Source organism: Pogona vitticeps, chromosome 4, assembly GCF_051106095.1.
Source record: "Pogona vitticeps strain Pit_001003342236 chromosome 4, PviZW2.1, whole genome shotgun sequence".
NCBI classification, from domain to species: Eukaryota; Metazoa; Chordata; class Lepidosauria; order Squamata; family Agamidae; genus Pogona; species Pogona vitticeps.
In genome coordinates, this window is record NC_135786.1 from 66,563,612 (window position 1) to 66,590,588 (window position 26,977).

The following is a 26,977-nucleotide window of genomic DNA, read 5'->3' on the forward strand; positions in this document are numbered from 1 at the left end:
ACAACAGCCACTTCATAGATCTCACAAAGGCCTTTGATTTGGTTAGCAGGGATGGCCTTTTTAAAATATTTTCCAAGATTGGATGTCCACCTCAACTCCTCGACATCATCAGGTCCTTTCATGAGGGAATGAAGGGCACTGTAGTTTTTGATGGCTCGACATCAGACCCCTTTGACATCCAAAGTGGTGTGAAACAGGGCTGTGTCCTCGCGCCAACCCTGTTTGGGATCTTTTTTGCTGTCATGCTGAAGCATGCCTTTGGAACGGCAACAGAAGGTGTCTATCTCTGGACTAGATCAGATGGAAAGCTCTTTAATCTCTCTAGATTGAGAGTGAAGACCAAAGTCCAGTTGAAATGCATGCGGGACTTCCTCTTTGCCAATGATGCAGCCATTGTTGACCACTCTGCTGAAGACCTCCAACAACACATGAATCATTTTAGCAAGGCCCGCCAAGACTTTGGACTAACAATCAGCCTGAAGAAAACAAAAGTTATGGGCCAGGGCGTTGACTCACCTCCCTCTATTACCATCTCCACGCAAGAATTGGAGGTTGTTCATGACTTTGTGTACCTTGGCTCAACAATCTCTGATACTCTATCCCTAGATGTTGAGCTGGATAAACGCATTGGCAAAGCAGCTACCATGTTCTCAAGACTCACAAAGAGAACATGGCTTAATAAGAAGCTGACGACATATACCAAGATCCAGGTCTATAGACCTTGTGTCCTGAGCACACTCCTGTACTGCAGTGAGTCCTGGACCCTATGTGCAAAGCAGGAGAGGAAGCTGAACACCTTCCATATGTGTTGTCTCTGAGCATTTTTGGTATCACCTGGCAGGACAAAGTTCCAAACAGAGTAGTCCTAGAACGAGCTGGAATTTTTAGCATGTATACATTACTGAAACAGCGACGTCTACTTTGACTTGGGCATGTTGTGAGAATGGCTGATGGTCGGATTCCGAAAGATCTCCTGTATGGAGAATTAGTGCAGGGAAATTGCCCCAGAGGGAGACCATAGCTGCGATATAAGGACATCTGCAAGTGGGATCTGAAGGCCTTAGGAATGGACCTCAACAGATGGGAAACCCTAACATCTGAGCAGTCAGCCTGGAGGCAGGCGTTGCATCATGGGCTCTCCCAATTTGAAGAGACATTTGTCCAGCAGGCCAAGGCAAAAATGCAGTCACGAAAGCAGCAAAAACAGGGAGCTGGACAGGGAACAGACTGTATTTGTCTTCAGTGTGGAAGGGATTGTCACTCTTGAATTCGCCTTCTCAGCCATACTAGATGCTGTTCCAAGTCCTCCATACAGAGCACGTTACCATAGTCTCTTGAGACTGTAGGATGCCTAGTAGTAACTTAGACTGCTTTTAAAAGGTACATTCTTGGGGGGGGGGGGAAGACATCCTGGAGAGTGAAGTCAAGTGGGCCTTAGAAAGCATGACTAAAAACAAGGCCAGTGGAGGTGATGGCATTCCAATGGAACTATTTGAAATATTAAAAGATGACGCTGTTAAGGTGCTACACTCAATATGCCAGCAAGTTTGGAAAATTCAGCAGTGGCCAGAGGACTGTAAAAGATCAGTCTACATCCCAATCCCAAAGAAGGGCAGTGCCAAAGAATGCTCCAACTAAAGTACAATTGCACTCATTTCAGACACTAGCAAGGTTCTGCTCAAAATCCTACAAGGTAGGCTTCAGCAGTATGTGGGCTGAGAACTCCCAGAAGTACAAGCGGGATTCCAAAGGGGCAGAGGAACTAGAGACCAAATTGCTAACATGCACTGGATTATGGAGAAAGCTAGAGAGTTCCAGAAAAACATCTACTTCTGCTTCATTGACTATGCAAAAGCCTTTGACTGTGTGGACCACAATAAACTATGACAAGTTCTTAAAGAAATGGGAGTGCCTGACCACCTTATCTATCTCCTGAGAAATCTATACGGGGGACAGGAAGCAACAGTTAGAACTGGATATGGAACAAGTGATTGGTTCAAAATTGGGAAAGGAGTACGATAAGGCTGTATATTGTCTCCCTGCTTATTTAACTTATATGCAGAATACATCATGCAGAAGGCTGGACTGGAGGAATTCCAAGCCGGAATTAAGACTGCCAGAAGAAATATCAACAACCTCAGACATGCAGATGATACCACTCTGATGGCAGAAAGTGAGGAGGAATTAAAGAACCTCTTAATGAGGGTGAAAGAGGAGAGCACAAAAAATGGTCTGAAGCTGAACATCAGAGAAACTAAGATCATGGCCACTGGTCCTATCACCTCCTGGCAAATAGAAGAGGAAGACATGGAGGCAGTGACAGATTTTACCTCCTTGGGCTCATGATCATTGCAGATGGTGACAGCAGCCGTGAAATTAAAAGACTCCTCCTTTTTGGGAGGAAAGCGATGACAAACCTAGATAGCATCTTAAAAAGCAGAGACATCATGTTGCCGACAAAGGTCCGCATAATCAAAAATGTGCTGCTTATATACCGCCCCATAGCGCTTCAAGCACTCACTGGGTGGTTTACAAGTTAATTATGCAGATTACACATTGCCCCCCCCCCCAGCAAGCTGGGTACTCATTTTGCTGACCTCGGAAGGATAGAAGGCTGGGTCAACCTTGAGCTGGTTACCTGGGATTGAACCCCAGGTCGTGAGCACAGTTTTAGCTGTAATACCACAATTTTACCACTGTGCCATGAGATTGCACTGTGCCACGAGGCACAAGCTATGGTTTTTCTGACTGCCGAAGAATTGATGCTTTGAATTGTGGTGCTGGAGGAGACTCTTGATAGTCCCCAGGACTGCAAAGAGAACAAACCTATCCATTCTGAAGGAAACCAAGCCTGAGTGCTCACTGGAAGGACAGATCCTGAAACTGAGGCTCCAATACTTTGGCCATCTCGTGAGAAGAGAAGACTCCCTGGAAAAGACCCTGATGCTAGGAAAGTGTGAAGGCAAGAGGAGACGGGTACAGCAGAGGATGAGATGGTTGGACAGTGTCATCGAAGTGACCAACATGAATTTGACCAAACTCAGGGAGGCAGTGGAAGACAGGAGGGTCTGCCGTGCTCTGGTTCATGGGGTCACGAAGAGTCAGACACGACTTAATGACTAAACAACAACATTAAAGGATGGAATCCAGTACCAGATGTAAGGCTGGCCACTAAGTTAGACTGCTTTTAAAAGGTACATTCCTGAAGAGAAAAATGGTTGCTGGTCATGATGATTTCAAATTTCCTCCAAGACTGGAAGTGTGAGGTCTTTAAAGACTGCCTGGTGGGAAGCACAAGGAGAAGCAATGTTGATATCCTGACCAAGGGCTTCCCACAGATATCTTATCCCAATTCTCCAAAAAGAAAGATGGGCCAGGTGGTTTCTTGATCTGATCCAGCACATTTCTTTTTGTGTTCTTAGCAAGACTTATTGCCAGGCAGTTGTGCCCCAGAGTGCAGCCTAAACTTTCTCCTAATAGTGCCATAGGTAAGAGCCTAATTGTTGCTGTTTATCCAGCTTATATTAAATAGGCTGCTATTCAGCTAGGTTTACTCAGAAAAGAGATTATCTGTGGATCAGATATGAAGGTCACAGGAAATGTTGCAAAGAGCCTATGAATTTGCAGGGCTTGGCACATTCTATTTTTAAAAAGCATATTGTTAGCATTGTTCATTGCTAGGAATGTTAAATCCTAACCTGGTTCATTCTGATTTGCTAAATGGCAAGCTTTGAAAGGAAATATCACTGTGAAATGGTAAGATTCCCCCACCCCACAATCTCAGAGAGAATTTGGGTGTTTGTAAGACAGATTTTTGCTTGTGTCTGTTAAAGTTTAAATTACAATATATAAATAAAAAGGGAGAGATGAATGTCAAAAGTCTAATTGAATCTGGCTTGTTTCAGTTCTTACAAAGTTCATTACAGTTGTCTTCTGCTTCCCTTATTCTTATGTTCACTGGGCTGGAGGTGGGCAAACAATTCTGCAAGAAATAATTCAGATAGTGCTGTGTAACTTCCATCTAAATTATATTTGCATTTCTCCATTCATACGAATGTGGTTTTTTTCATGGAGGTCCTGAAATGTATGAATATGTATACATTCATGGACAAGAATAGGGTCAAATGAGCACAAGGTAGATCAGGCATCAATCTATGCACCCTTATTTGGATATAGACCAAAGGACAGAGTACTGTAATGTACGTGCTTATTTAAAACTACAATATTTTTATGAGTGGACACATTTTAAAACAATGATAACTACTGCCTTTGTCTGTGGGCTAATAAACATTAGAAGCATTAGATGGATTGTTTGTACCTTTCCAAGCAGGCAATTTGTCCTTTTGTGCTCAGATTACAAAAAAATGTGATGGAAAAAACATGATTGTTGGCTCAATCTAATGTAGGAGCTTAAGAATCACCCACAGTCTCCCTTCCCAAGTCAATAAAGCTTGTCTGAACAGTAAATGGGACATTGACAGGGGGAAAAATCACATTCCTACTGATTTTGAAGAGTACTACGTAAGTAATATATGAGTACATTGCTTTTAATACGTTTAGAAAAAAACACTGTAAAAACAGCAGTGGTCTAATTCACTTAAAAATAATTACCAAAGTGCCATTTTAGGACTAATGGGCAAAAAGTTTCTAATTACAGCAGAATTTTAAAAAAAAACATGAAAAAGTTACTTCATTATTTCGCATCATTGCTCCCTGTTGTTGGCACCAAAAATAACATGCTGCAGATATTTTTGCTAATGGTAACGTCATACCTCAAACGTTTACATTTGTGTGCATCTCTGAACACACTAAGGATCATAGAAATATAGCAGCTATGGAAACATGTCATAGTAAGAGCACATGGTATGAAAAGTGATATGACAGGAGATTCTCTCATCTCCCAAAGTTTGCACATTAGCTTGCTATGTTTTGTGATTGGTCTTCAGGATTAGGCATGAGATTTCTTTGAAGTCTAATTTTTCAGGCACAAATGTTTGCCTGAAGCACATCTCTTTGACACTAATATGCTTTCAGCTTTAATGATGGGTTATCTATAATGCCTGCTTCTGCTCTGAGTTCTATCTCAGTTCAGTTATAGATTACTTGGGAAAAGTCCTGAACTCCCTGGAAATATACTTTTGGGGTGGGATTTCTTACTCTGTGTGACCAGTGCCACAATGCCAATTTAGCACTAAACTACATGGTACATTCCCCTTCACGGATTGCTGCCTTGTTGTAGCGAAGGGGCATGTGTAATTCAGAGAAGCTATAGGCTATGCAGTGCAGGGACACCCAAGATGGGCAGGTCATATTAGAGAGTTCTGACTAAACGCGATCCACCTGGAACAAGAACTGGCAAGCCACTCCAGTACACTCTTGTATTTGCCAAAAAAACTCCATGAACAGAAACGAAAGGCTAAAAGATATGATGATGGAAGAGGAGCCCCTCAGTTCGGAAGGAGTCAAACATGCTGCTGAAGAAGAGTGGAGAACAAGTACAAGTAGCTCTGGAAAGGACGCTCAGCTGCAGACGTGCCTAGACACCTGCTTCTTGGGAGGAAAGCAATGACAAACCTAGACAGCATCTTAAAAAGCAGACACATCACCTTCCCAACAAAGGTCCGGATAGTCAAAGCTATGGTTTTTCCAGTAGTGGTGTACTGTATGGAAGTGGGAGCTGGACCATAAAGAAAGCTGACCACTGAAGAATTGATGCTTTTGAATTGTGATGCTGGAGGAGACTCTTGAGAGTCCCCTGGACTGCAAGGAGAAGAAATTCTGAAGGAAATCAACCCTGAATGCTTGCTGGAAGGACAGATCCTGAAGCTCAGGCTTCAATACTTTGGCCATCTCATGAGAACAGAAGACTCCCTGGAAAAGACGCTGATGCTGGGAAAGTGTGAAGGCAGTCTGTCTGTCTGTCTGTCTGTCTGTCTGTCTGTCTGTCTGTCTGTCTGTCTGTCTGTCTCTCTGTCTTTCTTTCTTTCTTTCTTTCTTTCTATAAGTTTTGATGCTATTTAAGAAAGACTTGGAAAACAGATCATTTTTAGTTGAGACCATTTATTTGAATAAAATTGGAAAAAGAAGAAAAAATAGAACATTTCTATTCACTTTCTCTAAGACAGGAAAAGAATACATTAAAGCTTTTATTAATAAACTCACAGACCACTAATTGCATGTGTCTGTTAAAAAAAAAACCTCATTTAACATGAAATTGTTTTCCATTCCTATATTCCCAGGCACAAGTGATTTCTTATTACCATAGATTAAGATGCATTCCAGCTACACTGAGTTTGTATCAGTTAGAAATAGCTGAGCTGACATATGAGTTTTTAGAAATGCTAGCTGAAGCATAAACATCATGTTCAATAAAATTACTAAACACACCCTAGAATTTATACACCTTAAGGCTTACCTTTTTAAAAAATATAGACATATATGTGAGCTTAGCTTGTTGTGTGTGCCCCCCTCGCCCCATCTCAATGCCCCCAACTTTAAAAATGCATTTCCCCTACTTTTTCTTTAAAAAGCTAAAATGTCCTATTTCTGCTAAGATTTCTACTAGGAGTAGCAGTTCACATTTTGGGGATCTTAAAGAAACTAAACACTTTAAACTCCGTGTCTGTGTGAACATTTTCTATTCTTATATTGCTGTTGTTGTTGTTTAGTCGTTTCCGACTCTTCGTGACCCCATGGACCAGAGCACGCCAGGCCCTCCTATCTTCCACTGCCTCCTGGAGTTATTAATGGCCAAACATGGCTATTTCTAGGCCTGCTAAGGTTGGAGGCAAATATTTGGCCTCCCACACCCCCTAAGATCACCCATTCTTGCTTCATAGCAGAGGTGAGAATGTTTTTACCTTCTCTGATGTTTTAGTTTTTCAAGACCCAGCCATGTTACTCTGTCATAACATGCTGGAAAAAGAAAAAGGAAAGAGAAAGTGTGTGTTTATGCTATGTCAACAGGTAATGACCAAGTGAAGGCCATGACCAGGTGAGGATATAGACAGTGTGTGAGCGTTGTGTGCCATCAAGTCAGAATCGACTCACAAGAACTCAACAGAGCTTCCATAGTAAGTGAGATATTTAAGGAACTTTTTTATCATTTCCACACACACACACACACACACACACACCATTGAATTTCCCCTGGAACTGCAATATCAGGTATTACTGTCATCTCTGGTGCATTATGCTCAAAAGTCTCGAAAGATCTTAGCTTGGTCATTTTCTGACACTTTCTCTACTTGATGTTCCCATGGATTTTTGGATGTTGGCAGATTATATTTTTCACATAATGACCATTATATTCATTTTGCAACTCTATCATGTCTAGCTTTGTAGTCTGTCTGTGCAATCTTTAAACATTCACAGATGAGGAGTGACACATTTTGATCTTTTTCTTTGCGAAGTTGTCACTTGCTATTTGCACTAAATCCTTGAATTTTAGCTTTCATTACATTAATTTGGAGTGCTTGTTTTTGGGCAGCTAAGATTAAGCCTCTGGTTTCTCTCTTGATGGACCCCAGTTTTAGCCATGCCCAAGTTAAGTCATTACTATGTTTTCCATCAACATTTTTCAGATATTGTCCATCAGTGGTTTATTTTCCCCACTATTAAATTTATCTTCAAATTGTTGTTTCTTTTATTCACATTTGTTTCTGTTATTTTCAAGATGTTTTCAGATTTTTACTACATCATCATCATCATTATTACTATTACTACTATCATCAGGCCACCTCACTTATGCGCTGTAACTTTAATCTAGGGACACAAATCTACACATATTTCACCCTTATTAAACTACAAATATATTCTCCTTACCCCATGAAAGGGTGAGATATTTTGCAGCATTTTTGACAAGAGGAGAGAGAGAGAGAGAGAGAGAGAGAGAGAGAGAGAGAGAGAGAGAGAACTCTTATCTCCCACAAATTGAGCTACAACAGTTTGGCTCAATAACAAGAATTTAGTGGTTGTTCTTTACATCCTTGTTTTATTATTTACCTAGAATACACTATGAAGAATAATGCTTATACCTTACAAGGAGAAGCAAGCAGGAGTTTTAGCATTTCTTGAGCACTGATGCTGGAATTTGCCCCAAACCCCAAATCAACTGGTAAAATCTTTGCTTAAAATTTTAAATCAAGTACCTAGTTTCGTTACTTGCATTAGGCAATGGATGCGAAGGACCTTAAAAGGCAGCGACAAATCAGACAATGAGATAAAGAGTTTCCATTTCCAAATTTCATTTTCAGATGTACCATATACTTGTACTCACCTTGACACACAAAAGATGATGGTGTTTCCCCTGGGTGGACACGAGCTGTAATAAATACAACTTTCTGCTCTGCTCCAGGACGAAGGTTTACTGTCACGGGAAAACACAGAAAGAGTTTTAAAAAGAACGTGAAATTGGGTCCTCCATGTAGAACATGATTTTATCCATTATTTAAAGCTGAGCATCGGTTAGGTATTAATGGAGGGTAAAGGTGGAAATCTTAATACCTTATACCCTGGCTCTTACTAGGGATGTTAGATATTCTGTATCCCCCAAACAAATCAAAATCTTAGGTGATTAAGCCCCTCTTTGATGCCAACTCCAATCCCTGTTATTCTTTTGAAATCAGGAATTGTGACAATTTACAAAGTAGTTTTCTTCACAGAATTCTAAATTCTAAAGGAAACCAGTAATATTGCTCATAATTATTTTGGGGGTTTATACTAGTCGAAATACCATTGTGTTTTTGTTTTAGTTACAGAAAAGCTGTGCAAGTGGTACTGAATGTGCAAAATTCTGAGAATCAGATGTGCTTTCTGAAAGACCCTGCCCTCTTATGCATCCTTTATCACAGGGTTGAGGTTTTCCGATGTGTGAAATTGTGTGACCTGTTGCACAATCAGTTGAGTGACATGTTGCACAATGGTGCAATCCAGCATAATTTCTTCTTAATTCCACACACAGACATTTACACTGCACTATTCCCTAATAGAATACTGGGCATTATGGCCAATCAGAAAACTGAAGATCATGAAAATACTAATCCATATATTTCCTTTAAAAAAAAAAAAAAAGCAATCAGCTAAGAGAACCTAGATGATTTGCCTATGTTCCATCCATCTCTACGGAATATCTACATCTGGCCAGCCTGCAATCTAACCATTTATTGTTCTTTGATGTGCTAACTTTACATGTCTCAGGTGTAAATTTAAGCCCCTTAGGCAGAGAAATCTTTGAACAGAACTGTTTCTGACAAAAGCACCAGCTGGTAGGGTCAAGCCTGTTGGTGGAAGAAAAATTAAAAGCAGTGAAAAGGAAGATAGTAGTATCAGCTAAAATCTAATGATCAGCTAGTCATTAGGATTAGCATGGAGTAATACAGAAATAAACATACAAAGAAAGAGAACCTTCTGTAGCTCCTGCAACTACAGTAAGTAGAGAATGAGAGGGAGAGTTGGTATCCCAAATCAATAATGAGGCAACCTATACCTGAGCCATAGTTTTCGTAACTGTGAGAAATTTACTTTCTTTTCCTTTCTGAATAATATAGTAGCATGCATTGATGCACACTTAAGGTGCAACTAGATGGCCAAATTATCGCTATCTGGATCAGTCTAGATCTTGCTAAATGGTGTTTTGAGGTGTGGCATGTCATTTGGGGCAATTATTGCATCCACATTCACAATGATGCAAGGATCAATCACACCACACCTCAAGTAACCCATGTAGCACGAACAAGGCTACTTTCCCTTTAAAGGAAAAACTTCCCATTTCTCAAAATGGTTCAACAGCTTAAGCAAAGGACGGAAGCAGAATCCACCTAACAATCTTGAGAAATGTGAAGTTTTACCTTTAAATCTTCCCTGCTGCTTGCCTTTGGAAGGGAAGGAAGGAGAGGTTTTGTAGTTCTTTTTAATTGTTGCAAACCAACACAGTGAATCAATAATGGATTGACATAGATTTAAAAAGCCCTTTCACAGTAATGCTGATGCATTAGTGACAATAAAAGAGAATTGGAAAACTTCCTCTCCCTTGCCTCCACAGGCAAGCAGCAAGGAAGCTTCCCATTTCTCAAGATTGTTAAGTGTCTTTAACAAAGGAACAGCCAGCCAGCCAGCCACTTTGATTCAATCCCAGTGATCACACATGCTGGAACCAAATCAAAAGAGCGGTCCTACCTGCATCTAAAAAAGTCCCTGACAGGGATGCTCTGTGGATGGGCTGCTGCGTGACCACACACTGGGGCCTGACAGACTAAGACAAGAGCCTCCTGGAAGTTCTTAAAAAGCAGATGGAGTTGGGTGCCATCAGCACACTGGTGGTACCAGACCACAACATTCTGGACAGCCTTTTTCAAGTTTTTCATGTATAAGTGAAATAATATGGGGAATCATGGAACACTGAGACACCCCACAGGCATGTTGAACAGGCATCTCCCAGCACCAGCACCATTCACAAAGTGACATGACACAATGGAAAATCCCAGAAATTGACTGCTTTTTTCATCGGTTCACCACTTCTTGCACAAACACAAAGCAATTGTCAGGGTGGTTTTTCAACAAGTGTGAATGGTAGTGAGCAGAAGTGGGTATCCTGTAGACCAGCGGTCTCCAACTTTTCTAGCCCCGCAGACTGGCTGGGGAAGGCGGGGCACCCCCTGTGCTCATGCACATGCGCAAAGGAGGATGTGTGCTCTTGCGCGAGTGCACACACACACTCGTGTGCATAACTCCCTCCTCTAGAATTTTACCAAGTTATAGAAAAAGCAGCAATTTCACGGGTTTTCAAGCTTTGTAAAGATTAATTAAGAAGCTTAATTTAAAGCCATGATTGATTCAATAACTCTAATTTTTTTAAAAAAAAATAAAGTAGCAAAACGAGATTTCTTTTTAAGGTATGCAAGTTTTGCCTTGTCACTTTATTTGTTTTTCCCCCCAAAGGGCTGTAGCTGAAAGTCTCTTGTGTTTGTACGGGGTAAACACAGTGTTCCTTTTTAAAGCAAAATCACAGCTTGGAAACCCTTTGCCCAAACATACCCAAATTGGCACAGAGCAAGAGCAGATTTTCTGCTGCATCCATGCCAAATTCCAGTGCTTACATTGGAATTTTTTGTTTGGACTCCCACCCTTGTTAGCAATACCTGGTAGAATATGTTTTTTTAAGCTGCCATAATAATACTATGTTTTTACATGTACCATCACTGACATTATGTTATATAACTTTTGCAAATTGTTTTCCACACCTGAACCCCAGGATAAAACCAACTGGCTACACATGCAGCTAGCTTCTTTGATGCTAATAATTGTTGTAAAATGAGCTATTACAGAAATAATAGTTTATGGGAGAAGATAAGACTTTATGGTAGAATAATCTGCCTTGTAAAATATATCTGTCAAAAAAACATGTCATCACTGAAATTGCTCTGTTTAAAAAGTGATCCTTTGTCCTGGGGCTTCAGGACTGACATCTCAGAGTGGGAGATCTGATATTGGAATCCCCTCCTGGCCCCTCAAAACCATCAGAGATGTTTCTGCTGTGGCTACCTCTGTAAAGTGAGAAGAGTATAGTGGTCCCTCAACTTGCGAACACCCCTACTTATGACCAATTCTACTTATGAACAGCTCTGGCCACAAAATTTTGCTTCGACTTGCAGCCGGAGCTTCGACTTGCGAACAGGAAAGGCAGGGGGGAAAGGGCTAGGGGGTTATGTTTCTGTGGTGTGTTGTTTGTTTTTTGGGGGGGGTTGCAGTCCCAGCATTGGACTTGCTCTGTTTATTTTTATTTTATTTTTTGAGCGAGTTTTTTTGGGGAGAGGCAGAATGGATTAATCGTGTTCCCATGCATTCCTATGGGAATGCATGCTTCGACTTATGACCATCTGCCGTTCCATCTGCTGGAATGGATTATGGTCGTAAATTGAGGCACCACTGTACTCTGTAAGGCTAAACTATCCCCCTATTAGACTAGATTAATTCCTACTCATTATTGAAACAATTTGCTTGCTTGCTTGTCAAAGGCAGAAAAGCAAGAAAGGCATGAGACTTTGGCTCTAAGATTCTGGGAATTGTAGCCCAAACCATCCAAATATTTCATGCCTTTTTAAAGGCAGCATGTACTCCCATATAATTTCTGTCCTGTCGGAGTTAATAAAAAAACTAATGGAATATTCCATTTTCAAGTTCCTGCCACTTAGGATTGCTCTGCCATAAACCCTTGTCTGCATAAGATATAAGCAATTTGATTTCTTGATATTTCTTTTAATGCCCTTATTCTTTGCTTATCATAGTTTGCTGCTTAGTTTTCTTTCCTTATGTTTCCCCTCATAGGTTGAAAATGTATTTTCCCCATAACAATGTTGTAAGCTATTACACAAGGAGAAATGAGGCATAATTAACCAGGTAATCTTATGCTCCTGCCACAGTTGCAGTCACTTTACACTAGGCAATGTTAGTATAATCCTGTCAAGACTGAACAAAAACAAGTGCAACTGTCAACATATCAGCCTATATGCCAGTAAAGTGTTCTTCCTTACATATCTTCCCTATGTTAGCAAGGCAGGAGAGATCAAGCTGAAGCATGAAGAAAGGTACAATGTGCCTTCTGCTTCCCTGTCATAAAGCAGCACACTCTACCAACACACACACATCATACACACATAAATAAATCACTGTGTCTCCTTCCTTTCTGACCAGTGATTGGAGGTCATCTGGCTAGTCTGACCTCTAATGCAGCAGCTCCAACCAACTCTGTTGTGTTGAATCTACCCTCTTGATCTGGAATCTTGCTCCAAGATCTTACTATGTAGGCAGTAAGAGTCCAGAAACAGACAGGTTCTAGGAATCTCCGCTTATTATCATTTAAATCATCCTTTCTTCTCCCTTGCTGATCTCTTTTATTTGATTTTTAAATTGTCCTTGTGAGACAGGGGTCTCATCCCTATCAGAAGTGCCATCCCTCCTCCATACAGCAGAGAAGGAGGTACAAACTCTGCCTGCCTCACCCCCTAAGGGAACAGAGCAGTGAGGGATAGAAACAAAGGAAATAGAAGGAAGAATACAAAAGTTAACCCTTGAAGGGACTCAGGGAAAAACCGGCAGGGTGGAGATAGAGGCGGGGACAGCAGATATAAAGAGGGGAGAGGAACTGTTGCCGCTAGGTGGGGAGAGGGTCTGGATGGAGGATCCCTGGACTGGAACATGGGAGAGGCTGAGAGTGCCTAAGGAGAAGGCAGACTATAGGAAAAGAAGGGAAATCCCCCCAGCCAAGACCATCTTCTTGGGGAGAGGCAGAAGCTAAAGAGTGGGGGAGAAAGCTGAGAGAAGAAAAGGAGAGAGCATAGAGAGAAAGAAGGGAGAGGCCGGAATGGAGGGTAAACAAAATGAGGAGAAAGGGATACAGGGAGAACCCTGGAAAAGCCCCACACCCCTTGGATGTCCCATGTGGGCGGGTGGCCGGGACGACGACACCGTGTCCCTGCTGGAAACTGAAGCAGGACAGACAGTGAACCCAAACTTGTCAATGGATGGGCCGGGTCCATGGAACCTCTGGTGAAAGGAACCCATTCCTGGATGATGAATGGAAGCCCCTTGCTGACCTGTTGTCAGAAGGAGAGCAATGTTGAAACGGTTTTGTTGAGACCGATTATTTGTTGACTACCCCGATAAATATCACACCTGTTTCTAAACTACAAAAATCTCCTTTCTTTTTACAAAGGAAGGAGCCAAAAATCAAACCCTCACAGTCCTATATTTTATTTAATCTGCTTTATGATTTTAACTATATGTACTTGCTTAGTTTCCTTTATTTTTTGGCCATTCAAAGTTCAATGTTTGCTGCAAAAACAGGGTGTAAATCTAATAAACAAAAAGACCTAAGAACAGCAGCCTCTAAATAGCTACCCCTTTGACTGCACAACACAAAGACCTGGGTTTGGACATATCTTCCCTGGCTTGGTAAACAATATTTGAACAGCCAGCAAAGAGCATATTTTACAATTCCACACCCAATTATACATACTTCCAGTTTTCAAAGTGTTCTACTTGCTTTGAAGAGAACCACAGCATTGCTGCATATTAGTGTTTCATATATTATGTATCCTCTCTAACCTTTTCTTCTGTCATATGCCTTATAAGTCAAAGAAGTCTTGGTTTCCCACCCACTATTCCCCTCCTTTTTTCTTTTTTGTAACCATCACTATTTTCTTATATCGGAAGCAGGGCCGTATTTACTGACTTTTTCAATCTGGTATACCACCTTTAAATGGAAACAGACAACAAAAGGGGGGGAAACAACAACAAAACATTGCTACCTAGAAATAGAACTCAGGCAAAAAATAAATGATATTGTATATAGACGTGTACTGTTCCTAGTATTTCTGTGGGGGGAAAAAAACATCATCTTTTTTTATTGACTTCAGTGTTCGATAACAAATCCTTTCTGTTTTGGGCCAGCAGGTAGGCTGCAAGAAAATGAAGGAAGATAAGAAATGCACAAGGTAGATGCTGGAATGTACAAGCTATTTTTAAAAGCACGGAAGGGGCCATGAGGGGAAAATGAAAGGAAAAGGTTTGGTTTGTGTCCTTTCTAATGCGGGGAGGGGGAATGAAAGCTTGTGTAGAATTTCAAGCCACTACCATCCCATTCCATTCAGGTTTGGTATATAAGAAATGTATCACATGAATAACATGTTTATCCTTGGATTGCTCTGCTACACAAATCTCATTTATGTCATTGGGCCCCAAGATGCACTGAGACAATCTGGCTGTCCCTCTCTCAAAGTTAAACAGAAGCAGGGCTGCGGGATGGGTCTTTCATTACAGACAGAAATAAATGTATGTGCTTGCTTTTATTTAGCTGACTACCTCTTGCTGAGTTATATGGAGTGCTGGGTGAAAGATAAAGCCGTTGTGTTCTCCAACCAATCAGAGAAACAACAAAAGGAAAATAGTCCCCTTGCAATAACTGTTTGCCTCCTGAATGTGCCATGGATTCTGGCATCCAAGATGGGGAGGGGGTGTTATGGCATTCAAACAGAATCCTCTCCACTGCAGATCTTCCTGAAAGTTGGAGCATTTTCAAGCATTTCATACTAACCTGGCAGTCTGAAAATCAGAGGAGCCATTACAATGATCTAATTTGAGTTCTTCATGTCTATTCCGCTGACGTAATAGACAATTGATTCTCTTCAGCCTCTTTTCTCTGCTGACCATGGAATGCAAATTGAGCATTATATTTGCACACTAATTTTATTGCACCCCTGTGTCTTCATAAAAAGATAAAGTTTGGGCCAATAAAAATAAAACATTTCTGGGGCTAACACAAGCAAATGTTTGTGCAGGCAGGTAACAAATTGGCTTGTCATTTAGGGGAACATAAAGAATGCAATAATCATCTGTAGGCAAAACTAATTGTGCCTTTTGCTTAGCTTTTAGCTTTCATTTGCAAAATCACTTTAATGCAGTGTAACATTTCTATGACAGGGTGACAGGAAATTAGCACATCTGTTACCTCATTCCCAGTTGTATAAACAGTGGTTAAACCCTGGTCGTTGGTTAGAAGCATATGAGCAAACATTATAAAACTAAAGATACAGAATATTTGCAGTGTAATCCTATACGTGTCTTTTGAAGACTAGCTTGACTATTTAGGACTTTTAAGTGAACTAAGCATTCAGGATGCAGGTTTTAAAAGGCACCAGGTTAGATGGAAGTGAATTCACACATTCCCATCTCTTACACAAGGTATCAAATTATACCTATAAAATAGGGGATCCTTGCCATTACTGTATCTTGAGTTATACTGTTCATTTTCCACTGTGAGGCACAGTTGTGTAAGTACAGATAAAATTCAGAAGAGTACCACCTGAATTTGTGCCCTGTTGGGGACTGGCAGTATAGTCATGCTCAGCAGTCCGATATTGGCTTCCAGGTCAGCACCATCCTATTCAGGGGAAACCTCTTAGCCAAAACCTGGGACTGAGAGGCTGGCCATTGGGATGCCATAGGGGTGGGAATAGGGCCCATTTAACTTCTTAGGGCCTATCCAGACTGTCCATTTTTGGGTGTGTGGTGAATCAGGCTTCAGAGAGTCTGCTGCAGTCAGAAGGAGAAGCAGCATGCTATTAGTACTGCTCCTCCCATCTGAACCCTTATTTCATTCAATCACTCATTTTCTATACGTACCACCCTTCAAGCAATTTGCTATTTTGGGCAATGTACAACAAATTAAACATACATTGTACAACATACGTAAATCATAAACCAAGACAGGAAGTGAGACAAGTAGTTATATCCCTACAACTCATGACATGCACATAGCCTGAAAAAGAGAGAAAGATCTAACTGACACACATAGACTAAGGAGAGGAGAAAACAAACAGCTTTTCTCTTCTAGTCCCATATGCCCCACTCTCCCTCTTTCCACTTCCCTGTCTTTCCACACCTGTGGCCTCATCTGCTTTCTTTCCTGAACCCCATCGCTGCATTGCATAGCTTTCTTCACTTAAAACCTAGTGCCATGGTTTGGCTAAGACGGAGCTAAGACCCCAAGGTTTGTTTATTTGTTTTTTGTTCCCCCTTTGTGAAAGTCTGCTGCATCCCATCAAAACAGAAGTGGTCACTGGCAGTAACAACCAAACAGGAACAGCAAGCAGATACAGGAATATTATGGGTTGTAAGGCCTGTGCAGTCAAGCGAGGATAACTTCCAGCTGCTCAGCGGCTATAGAATTGCAGCCTGGGACATTTGTTATTTGTGGGTGAGAGAATCGCTTAGGGACAAACAAGGCTCACAACTTCATAAATCTCACAAACACATTTTGAAGTGGACTGCTGAAGCTGCCTCCTACAAATCTTTGTGAGGGTAGGCGTCTGGAGGTTTAATACACATAAGATCTCTTTGCTGGGATAACTTCCCTCCCCTCCTTTCCTCCTCTTGTAACAGTGCCCTTTGCATCCATTTGGACTGGCAACGGTCATCAGTAGAATGAGGCACAGCAATTTGTGATAGCAGGTTAAGGAACCTGAGATCAGCAGCCTGAGAGATCTCCAGACTAGACCCAGCTGACCTGTATAAATCCAAGAGCAGCAAAGCAGAGCTTGTATTTTCTTGCCCATCCTCCCCTTAATGGAAATGGTGTGTCTCTCCCCCACCCCTTCCCGGTTGAAGGTGCTCTCAGCCGAGGGAGAAATTATGCAAACTGTTTCAGTGTTAATACTTGACTGCATTTTCAACTTAATAACCCAGCAAGGGGATGTTCTTGTCAAGCAAAAGGCCAGCAATATCTTCCGGTAAAATTATTTTTCCAATACAAAAAAAAAAAAGGCAAAAATGGCAAAGCAATTTTGAGCGGGAGGAATTTCGCCCAGCCCACTCCTTAGTTGTTTGTTTTTAATCTGCATGAAGCATTGGAAGCAAACATTTCTGCATCTGTGCTTTCTGACACTGTCATGCTCAATGCTTCCGCGAGGAGAGGAAATTAACTAGCACACAAAAGCTGCTAAGTTTATCCCTCCTTACCCAACTCCCTAAAAAACAGGATTTTGCATTTAGATTATTCACAGGCATCTGCATTTTCTTCAATGTAGGTTCCCATGAAATGGAATAAGAATCAGGAATATGAGTGGCATGTTATTGTATTCCAACAGCCAAGATTATAGTAATGTGCAATTAAGGGAGCAGAAAGTAGCATTTAATGTCACTTGCCTCCATCCTCACTGTAGCATAATCTTTTTGCAGACAAGCACTATGCCCGCTGTATTTCTTCCCTTTCCTGCATTTCTCTTTATAAGACTTTAGTGTATAAAAACCTCCCTGTCCCTCAGAGATGGAAGTGAGGCAGTAACTGATGCTAACAATAAATGGTACGTTAAAGATGTCTCCTCAAAAAGATATATCATCTTGTTACATTTGATGTATGATCTCAAACCACCAGAAACCATTCCCGGTATCTCCCAATGCATATGTCCTTCATCTGATGAAATAGAGAAGATGGAAGAAGGAATTTCAGGAATTTCATAAAAGTATCTCGGGGCATATTAACAATTTCTAGACCACCATGTAGGTTCCTATGAAATAAGAAACAGAAATATCAGTAGCATATTGTTCTATTCCAACAGCCAAGATTATAATAATGCACAATTAAGGGAGCAGAATGTATCCTATGAGTTAAAGGAAGTTATTTAGGATATGCACATGTTTACCCCTTGAAGAGAGCCCATGCTTTTCCCCAAGAGCAGATCCACCCAGGAAGAGCAATGCAAGACTCTGGAAGCCTCAGAGTAGACAGTTTTTGGGCCAGGACTCTGGATTACATTGGGTGACAAACAGGCAGCACCCAATATACCCTCCAAAAGGGGGATGTTCAAACCATGGTTGCTTGTTATCTAATACAACTGCTAGAAAACTGCTGCGAACCTTTGAGTTGGATTAAGAAATATTCAGACTGGTTCAACATTGCCTCCTGCTGTGCAGTACTAACAAGAGTTAGCTTGAGTGCCACCACTCTTCCCTGTGAAAGATTTTCTGCCAGTGTCATGCTTTACTACTGCTGCCCCACCACCATTGGAATGACTCATTGACTTATCTGGCCATTAATCTTGAAGTCTGGTGTCTCAGCTTTTACCATTTTGCCTTGGATGATGCCACTAAGAGTCCATATTTGTAACAGTCTTTAGCCTCCTAAAGGTGCTGCTCTCAGCTTCTCTGATACACTCAAACACTCTCGCCATGGCAGCAAGTGCATGCATTGGATATGATACATTAAAATATGCATGAATTTCCATCCCAGAAAAGCCATCTACTGAAGTCTCACAAGCAGATCCAAACAGGAACAGGAAGAAATTGCAAATGGAACTTGGAAAAAAAATGCACCAAAACCATATTAGAGAGGTGTTCATATCTGGACCTTCTGCATACACTCATGAGCTTCGTTATGACATCTGGTTGGGATGCTATGGGAAAGAGTTTGCCTGGAAATTGATGGGTGCCTTTCCCCCCCCCTTCGAATCTACCCAAATGCTGTTCTGTCAGTGGCTATGTAACAGTTTGCATAATCAGCTGTTACTGTGAGATGACAAGGTTAGCAAGAATAGAGATTTTGTTTACTCAGGAACTCTTTTTCACTTTAATCTAATTTCAACCTTAGACTTAGGTCATAAAGTCAAACCCAGTACAAAATGCCAAGGGCTTATAATTACATGAGAAACACCCAGATAAATGAGGCTATTAAAATGTAGATTCTAGTGCACACACTACCATTTACAAGCACACATAACACATACAAATAGGCTACACAAAATATTAAACTATGGTGTGTATGTGTTTAAAGAAGCCTACATACGTAGCTAGTAAGTGCGCATATGTGTGTATTTTAAACTTTAACAGCCTAGGGAGAGCTTTTAATTAAAGTCACAAACAACTTTAATAGTCTAGGGGAAAAATAATCTAGCACAGCAAGAACTAAATTAATAAAATAAATGCAGCTTGCGAAAGCCTGAGGGCCTTGTTCTCAGTCATCATTTATGTACCGAATGAAGTATATAAGCAGAGAGTTACTAGGGTGGTGGGGGGGGAAAGGATACAGAAATAGCTGCAAAAAAGCAGCATTTGTCCAGGCACATAGACAAGTGCTATTACAAATATGTTTGTCAGAGCTCTTGACTGGGGGTGATCTTTCCTTTTCATGCCTCAAAGTCATATTGGAGTTTTAGTGCAAGGTAACAAGCTTTCTTCTTTGGAAGCAAAAAATGATGATACTGAGGCTATCAGACTTTGGACATAACATGAGAAGACAACACTTGCTTGAAAAGACAGTCAGTCGTGCTGGCAGAAGTTGAGCAGCAGGAAAAGAGGAAGACTAAATATGAGATGGGTTGACTCCATAAATGAAGGCACAGCCTTGAATTTACAAAAGCTGAGCAGAGTTGTCAAGGATAGGACATTTCGCAGACCACTCATTCATAGGGCTGCCGGAAGTGAAATGACAGCATGTGACAACTAATCAAGTACAAGGGAGGAGAGGAGGGAGGAGAGGCCACGGACCTATTACATTATTTATCTAATCAATGTGTATACTACTTATATAGGCCAAATCAGGAGATCTGTATGATTCTGAAGTGACTCCATGGTAAATGCAAAGCCACTGTTCTCCTGCAGAGTGGAGCAGCACCACAACAGAAACTTTGCACCCCGTTTGGCATTCTACAGGGACAAACATTTGAACTGACCAAAGTGGAAATCAACAAGAAAACAGCAGGCTGAAATGCTGGCACTAAAGGAAAAGTTGTGTGACTGCTGTCCCCTGTCCCTTTGGAATAAAGCCCAAGTTTTCCCCTGGAAACTGGGAACTATGGAAGTGCCAGAGAGGGCTCAGACGGAGATCCCCACGTGGCATATATCTCTACCCCTCTCCAGCTGCTCCACGTGGAGCTGTAGGCCAGAGACAAAGACTTGTGCCTCTATCTAGATGGCCCTTTTGATTCTGGAACATTCTGTTATTTCTTTGTTGCCTTACTTTGTTTACTAAGTTTTACAGAAATATTAGCACATTATTAGGATGGTGTGTGACTATAGAGATAACAGCTGTGTAGACATTAACTGTACAGTATAGGTCACTCAGGACAGGTCATAGCTATTGGCATTATTTCTGCTTTGCAGGATTATTTTTTTAAAAAACTAGAGGTCCATAAATCACCTGATAATGTCACAAACCCAGCACCAATGTGGATCTGAATTTCTCCTAACATTCTAAAGGGTACAGGGCAGGGCAATCCCACATTTTCTTTCATTCAGGTACAGAGTGGGTTTGGGGGTTTGAGTTTTGGGGTGAGGCTTCTGCACAACCCATCTCAAACAATATCTTTGAGAGATGTGTGATAAAATAAAATAAAACTGTTGTCTTTAACTTAGACCAAGGTAAAGCTGCAATCCTATATACAGTACATTCATTCTGGAGTAAGTACCATCAATGAATTTACTTCTGAGTAGACATTCAAGCGATTGTTTATAATATAACTCCAATGTCACCAAGCAGGCTTCAAAAACATATAAGGCATGCATAGCATGTTTTGTGCCAAATAAAGATTTTATCAAAAATCAAAGATGAGTTTCAGGAAAAATTCACAGGGAAAGTATAGAATCCCCACAACACAAAAACAAAAAACTATGAGCCATAAATAATAAAGGAATATTGCCTTAGTTTAGCATCGTCTTTGACTCCTACATTCCCCTATCCTATTGTGCCTCCATATATAAATCTTCCAATAAAGCTATTAGATTTCAGCTGTGTGGACATAAAGTGTTTCTATTCTTGTTAATTTCATTCTCTCTTTGCAAAGCCGTTCTTGTGAGCCAAAGAAATCTGCATGCTACACAATACAGCAGAAGAATGTTAATGATTTTTCAGCCCAGCTTAAATCCATAAAAAGCTTCCTCTTTCACAGTCAGGCAGAACAGGCAATCTTAGGTTCATTGCAGCTTTCAGAGACCCTCCTTACATTCCTTTCCCACTGTATTTCAAGAACATATTACATCAGATCATCCCAAGAAAGCCATTTACCATTATTAGCATCTGAACATACACAGAATGCTGGATTATAGCACAAATGTAGTGATGGTAGGGAGGTAAAAGATATGAGAGAACACAAATGTAAACATCCTGATCCTGAAATACACTGTTGTTGTTACGTGCTGTCAAGTCAGAACTGACTTACAGTGACCCTAATAGGGTTTTCAAGTTTAATAAGACATTTAAGGAGTGGTTTTACCAGTTCCTCTCCCCTAGTGAGTTTCCATGGCTGAGAGATCCATCTATGAATAGTGCCAGATAATAAAAAACAATGAACTTTGATAAAGTCATCCCCTGGACTGGTTCATGCATATGCTAAAGGCATTGTTTATCTGACAATGGAGGAACAAAATGCAGCAAAATGAACTGCTGGATAGCTCATTGGTTCAGGTATCTGGCTGCAGAACCAAAGGTTGGGAGTTCAATTCCTCACTATGCCTTCATAACAAAGGCTGCACTCAGCAGAGTCACTTTCAACTCTTTAGTTCTAAGAGGATGGTGATGATTATAAAATATAACTACTGAGAAGAAAGGAAACCTATGAGTATCAATCTACATGTAGATCTAAAAAGAACAAGGGAATCTATTTGCCTTGTAAACCTCCCCTCCACTGCAAATGTTCTAATAACTTGCTGTATGTCTTGGGGTTGTATTACCTTCATCAATAAATACCCAGTCATTATAAATGTAATAAACAACATGAAGCTTTGATGCATGACTTGGGAAAAGAAGAACATTTGAAGAATTTGTTAATTTCACCAGGAAAAAGGCACTGACACCAAGAGTTTAATTATATCATTTTGCTTGCTTACATTCTTCTTAACATGTAGCTGGAAAAATCAGATATCAGGATTTGTTCCCTGAGTAAACAGAATACATTAGAGGAAAGAACAAAAGTTTCCAACTGCTTTGCTGAGGTGACAGGTTCTGTTGTTTTCCACTTAAATGGTGCTGGGTCACCTCTCAAAGTCACACAGAAATGGTGACCTTTGATGGCTCAGTGTCGATATGTCATGGAATGAAGTCAACAGAACACAGTACTAAAAAAAATATTTCATTTTTTCTATCCTTGGTTGAGAATTCAGTGCATGAGCTGAATGCAAATAGGTCAACAGCTCATGTTTACTGGGAAAACGCAAGTGAAATCTGAACACCTAGGCATATCTTTGTCAGAAAATTGGCACAATTAATAAGATGTCATTAAATGGCGTTAACAGCCTTGTATCAGATGCATGTACACAGACATTATCATAACAAAGCTGAGAGCCATGTTATCAACAGCGTAAGTAAAAAAGCTGTCTTTTTCAACAGCAGAGCAATTTATATTTGAAGAGTGTTCTTTCCTATTGAGATCTTCATTGACTTGTATAAAAATACAGCTTTTAATCTCCAATCCCCACTGGCATTTTCATATAAGCACTGGAAATGCTATTGGGCTTTAGAGATTTAATTTAATGAAGGAAAAGTATTTCTATTAAAGTGTATTTTTTTTCTGACACAACATCTTTACAGGAGGCAGAGAAACTGGATTATTTCAAGTCCTGCAAAAACTGGCTGCCCTCTGCCCTTTGAAAACTCCTGCTTCACAAAGAAAGCTTAACATAGGCTGAGGCTGCAAGGCACAGGATAAGGGACCTTTAAATCCAGACTAATTGCAAAAAATGCCAAGCTTCTGAAGAAGTCCTATCCTATGTTTAGGCTACACTAGCACTTCAGTGTGGTCCAGTTTTCGGTGTGTGTCTGTGTGCATGTAGGCACATAAATAAGGCAAGGCTGGGAATAAATAGTAAAAGGAAACAGACCTTGAGAACAATGATGTGGCCAGCAGCGTAGAATGGGGACTGTCTACAAGAACACAGTTTCTGCTGACCAGAGACTGAAAGTCTGATAGCAGGAGAGAAGATACCCTACTTTGGATTCAAATAAATAAATAAGCAAACAAACAATAACTCAGTTCCTGAAGTTCAAGTGGGCTACTCTTCCTCCAAGGAGCTCATAGCAGAGGGAAAACAAGGCTCCTATATCTTTAACAATTGTGTGAAAGAAGCATTTTTACTATTCTCAGTCCTGAATGACCACCCTCACATCCTTTAAGCCTCTCCTCTATGCAATAATTCAAGGCATCATCAGGAGCCCTAGACTAAGAGAGAATGGCATACTTCCATTAGACATCATTGCTTCTGCCAAAATTGGCAATTTTCCACTTTCTTACAGCATTGGTAAAGGTAAAGGTTCCCCTTGACAATTTTTGTCCAGTCGTGTTCGACTCTAGGGGGCAGTGCTCATCCCCGTTTCCAAGCCATAGAGCCAGCGTTTTGTCCGAAGACAATCTTCCGTGGTCACATGGCCAGTGCGACTTAGACACGGAACGCCGTTACCTTCCCACCGAGGTGGTCCCTATTCATCTACTTGCATTTGCATGTTTTCGAACTGCTAGGTTGGCGGGAGCAGGGACAAGCGACGGGAGCTCACTCCGTTGCGTGGATTCGATCTTACGACTGCTGGTGTTCTGACCCTGCAGGACAGGCTTCTGCGGTTTAGCCCACAGCACCACCACGTCCCCTGGTGTGGGCCCAGCATTGGGCACCTCACAAATCTGCACTGGAGGGCTGGGAAACCCTCTGAAACTGGTTGTTGATACCACTGAAGGCTACAGCAAGAGGAGGAAAAGAGACCCAATTCCACTGGCATTGACTACTGAAGTATGGCTCTGGTTCTTAGCTCTACCCTTATTCAGTTTTTCAGAAATGGTGCATTGCTTACTACAAATGGGATGGGTGGTTTCTCCAACAACAACAGCTCAGTCTCCAGTGTCATTGCTGTCCTACATATGCAGAATGACTAGTTTGAAGACCGTCCATTGGAATTCTTCAGGTGAATTGGGACATTGATGTACAGTGACCAGTCTCCTTTTCAGGCACGTCACTTTCCACATCTAGGAGAACAATGACATTGGAAAGAGGGTGGGAGGGATAGAAGCACCTTTCTACCTTGGTGAATAAACATGGTTTCCAAACCACTGAATAAAGCTTCCATCTCTTGTGCATAAGCTCACTCTACTTAAGAGAGGCATTTTAGCAAAAGGCACCTTTGGATGGAGGTTTAGTTGTGTCACCTAACACTTCTATTGAGCTACATACTGAAATAATGATAGATTTGAAGCTAGGTCTCTTCCATTCAAACACATATCATTTGAGTGCAGCATACAACTGTTTTCCCCTGTACAAATATTTCCAAAGATTTTTTTTGTTTTTGTTGCAGAAATCTAGCCTACGGCAATGGCATACATTACCAAAATTAGCAAGTGATTGACTCTTTAACACTTTTGATTTGTGTGTGGGACAATCGTGCTTATTTAGAAGCCAAACTCACTGAATCAGTTGGGGCTGATCTTTCTCAACGATGCCTGTGAGTTATTAGTTGATCATTAATAACTGCCTAATTATAACTGATGTGCTTTAAAAGAACATAATACAAGTTCAATACTCTAGTTCAATCATTTCTCAACTAAAATGCTAAGATTTTTGCAGCCTTCCAATATCCCCATTTTTTTCATAAATCTACCAATCCGATGTTTCATATATGATGCCTGTGAAGTAAACATGTTTATCCATTAACATTGTCATGTCAAGCAATCTCTATTCTCACAATATCATTCCTGCCAGTAAAATATCCATGTGCTTGAAAACCTTCACTGTATGCACGTGCATATATATGCTGCTCCTCTGGAGACCTCCCACCATTGTGCATAGGTTTCGAAAGACAGGTGCTTACTAAGTGAAGAGTGGGAGGACTATCCCTTCCCCCACAAAAAAGAAAGGCAAGGAAGCATCATCAGCACTCTCTCCTGCCACCTGGAAGAGAAAAAGAAGCCCACTCTTATCATGGAGGGGTCACAATGAGTACTGTATCAATGTTCCAAACCTAAAGAGGAAGAGGAGATGACAATGGCAGGAGGTAGTTAAATGTAGTTGCACTACATAAGGATGAGGATAGCCCAGTACCAATGTAGAGAGCTGCAATCTCCCTGACCACCTGGCTTTCAGGATCATGCTCTGTGGGAGAAGTGACTAGCAGAATTGGCATACGCTGAGAACCCTGTAGGCTAAGCATTTAGGGGGATTTCAGCACTCTACAGTAGACTTGAACTCTCCTATACCTAATCATCATCATAGAATTGCAGAGCTGAAAGAGGCCCTATGGATCAAATCTAGTCCCTGTCAAGGAAACACAGTGGTGAAAGTGACGCCATGTAAGGGAAAATTCCAGAAGCGGCCTCCTTTTTCCATCAGTTAACCACTTCTTGCACAGACACAAAGCAATTGGCAGAGCTGTTTTAATAAATGTGAATGGTAGTGAGCAAAGAGGGTAATCTGTAGACCATTTTGACTGCTGCCATTGGTTTTGTCAAACTGTTGGCCCAAATGTCCCCAAATTTGGCACAGAGCAGACTGGCTTCTACATATATGCCAAATTTGATGCTGATCTGAGGTTTCAAAGTTATAATTCTTGTTGTTGTTTGGGGTGCCCCCATTTTTAAAATTGCCTTATGGAACACTGATTTGCTCTGTGGCACAATATCTATTGCAGCACTCTCATGCAGCAATAATACAAAGTGCCACCACTGTCATTATATGATATGGAGTAGTGCTTTGCTTCCTGCCTCAAACAGTGGATGAGTTTGGACTGACTCTGCCACAATTCTTGGGGTAAAACCAGATGTTAGAGATAGCCTGAAGTATGAAAAGAAAGATCCTAAACCAGCATAAGTATGAGACAGCAGGAGTTCATTAGTGATTGGTCTTCAGGTTGGAAGCATGAGATTCCTTTCAAGCCTGATTTTGCAAGCATGAAAAGACAGCCTGAATCACTTCTCTCCAGCATTATTATCCCTTCAGCTCAAATTGTAGGCTACTTCTTATATACCGGTATGTTCCTTGCCTAGGACTAAAAGTCTCATAGTGAAAGTCTCAATTGAGAAAAGTCACTACATATTTGGAACTAGCTAAAATTATTTAGTATCATCTGGTGGTAAAAGCCAAGAATGGATCATCAGCCAAGTTCTCGTTACATGTGGTTTTAGAGATATTTCATGTATTTTAATTATTAAGTTCTGAAACCCACCCAGAGCTTTTGGAACAGGGCAGGCAGAATAACTAACTTAACTGTGTGAATATATAGGACTCACATATAGGCCCTAAAAGGTGTGCATAGGATCAAAGTTAAGGAGAATTGCCATGTGACTCTCCAGAAAGGTGGACAGTAAATGTGACAGATGAAACATCTACTGCCTTGGAATCTTTTAAAAAGAAAGATGGGGTATAATATTTTAAATAAATAAATAAATAAATATAAATAAATAAATAGCTGAAGTACATTTATTAGAATAAGAAAAGTTGAGGCTTTCCTATCTTT

General features: G+C 40.9%; 1 protein-coding gene across 1 annotated transcript in view; it reads right to left on the reverse strand.

Annotated features, from left to right (window-relative positions):
• The window catches only part of LOC110076152 (BEN domain-containing protein 5), a 1,026,237-nt gene that overhangs the window by 247,128 nt on the left and 752,132 nt on the right, over nucleotides 1-26,977 (reverse strand). Inside the window, exon 7 of the mRNA XM_020788091.3 lies at nucleotides 8,279-8,368. Coding sequence (XP_020643750.2) covers nucleotides 8,279-8,368 — 90 coding nt within the window. The remainder of the gene's footprint in view (nucleotides 1-8,278; nucleotides 8,369-26,977) is intronic.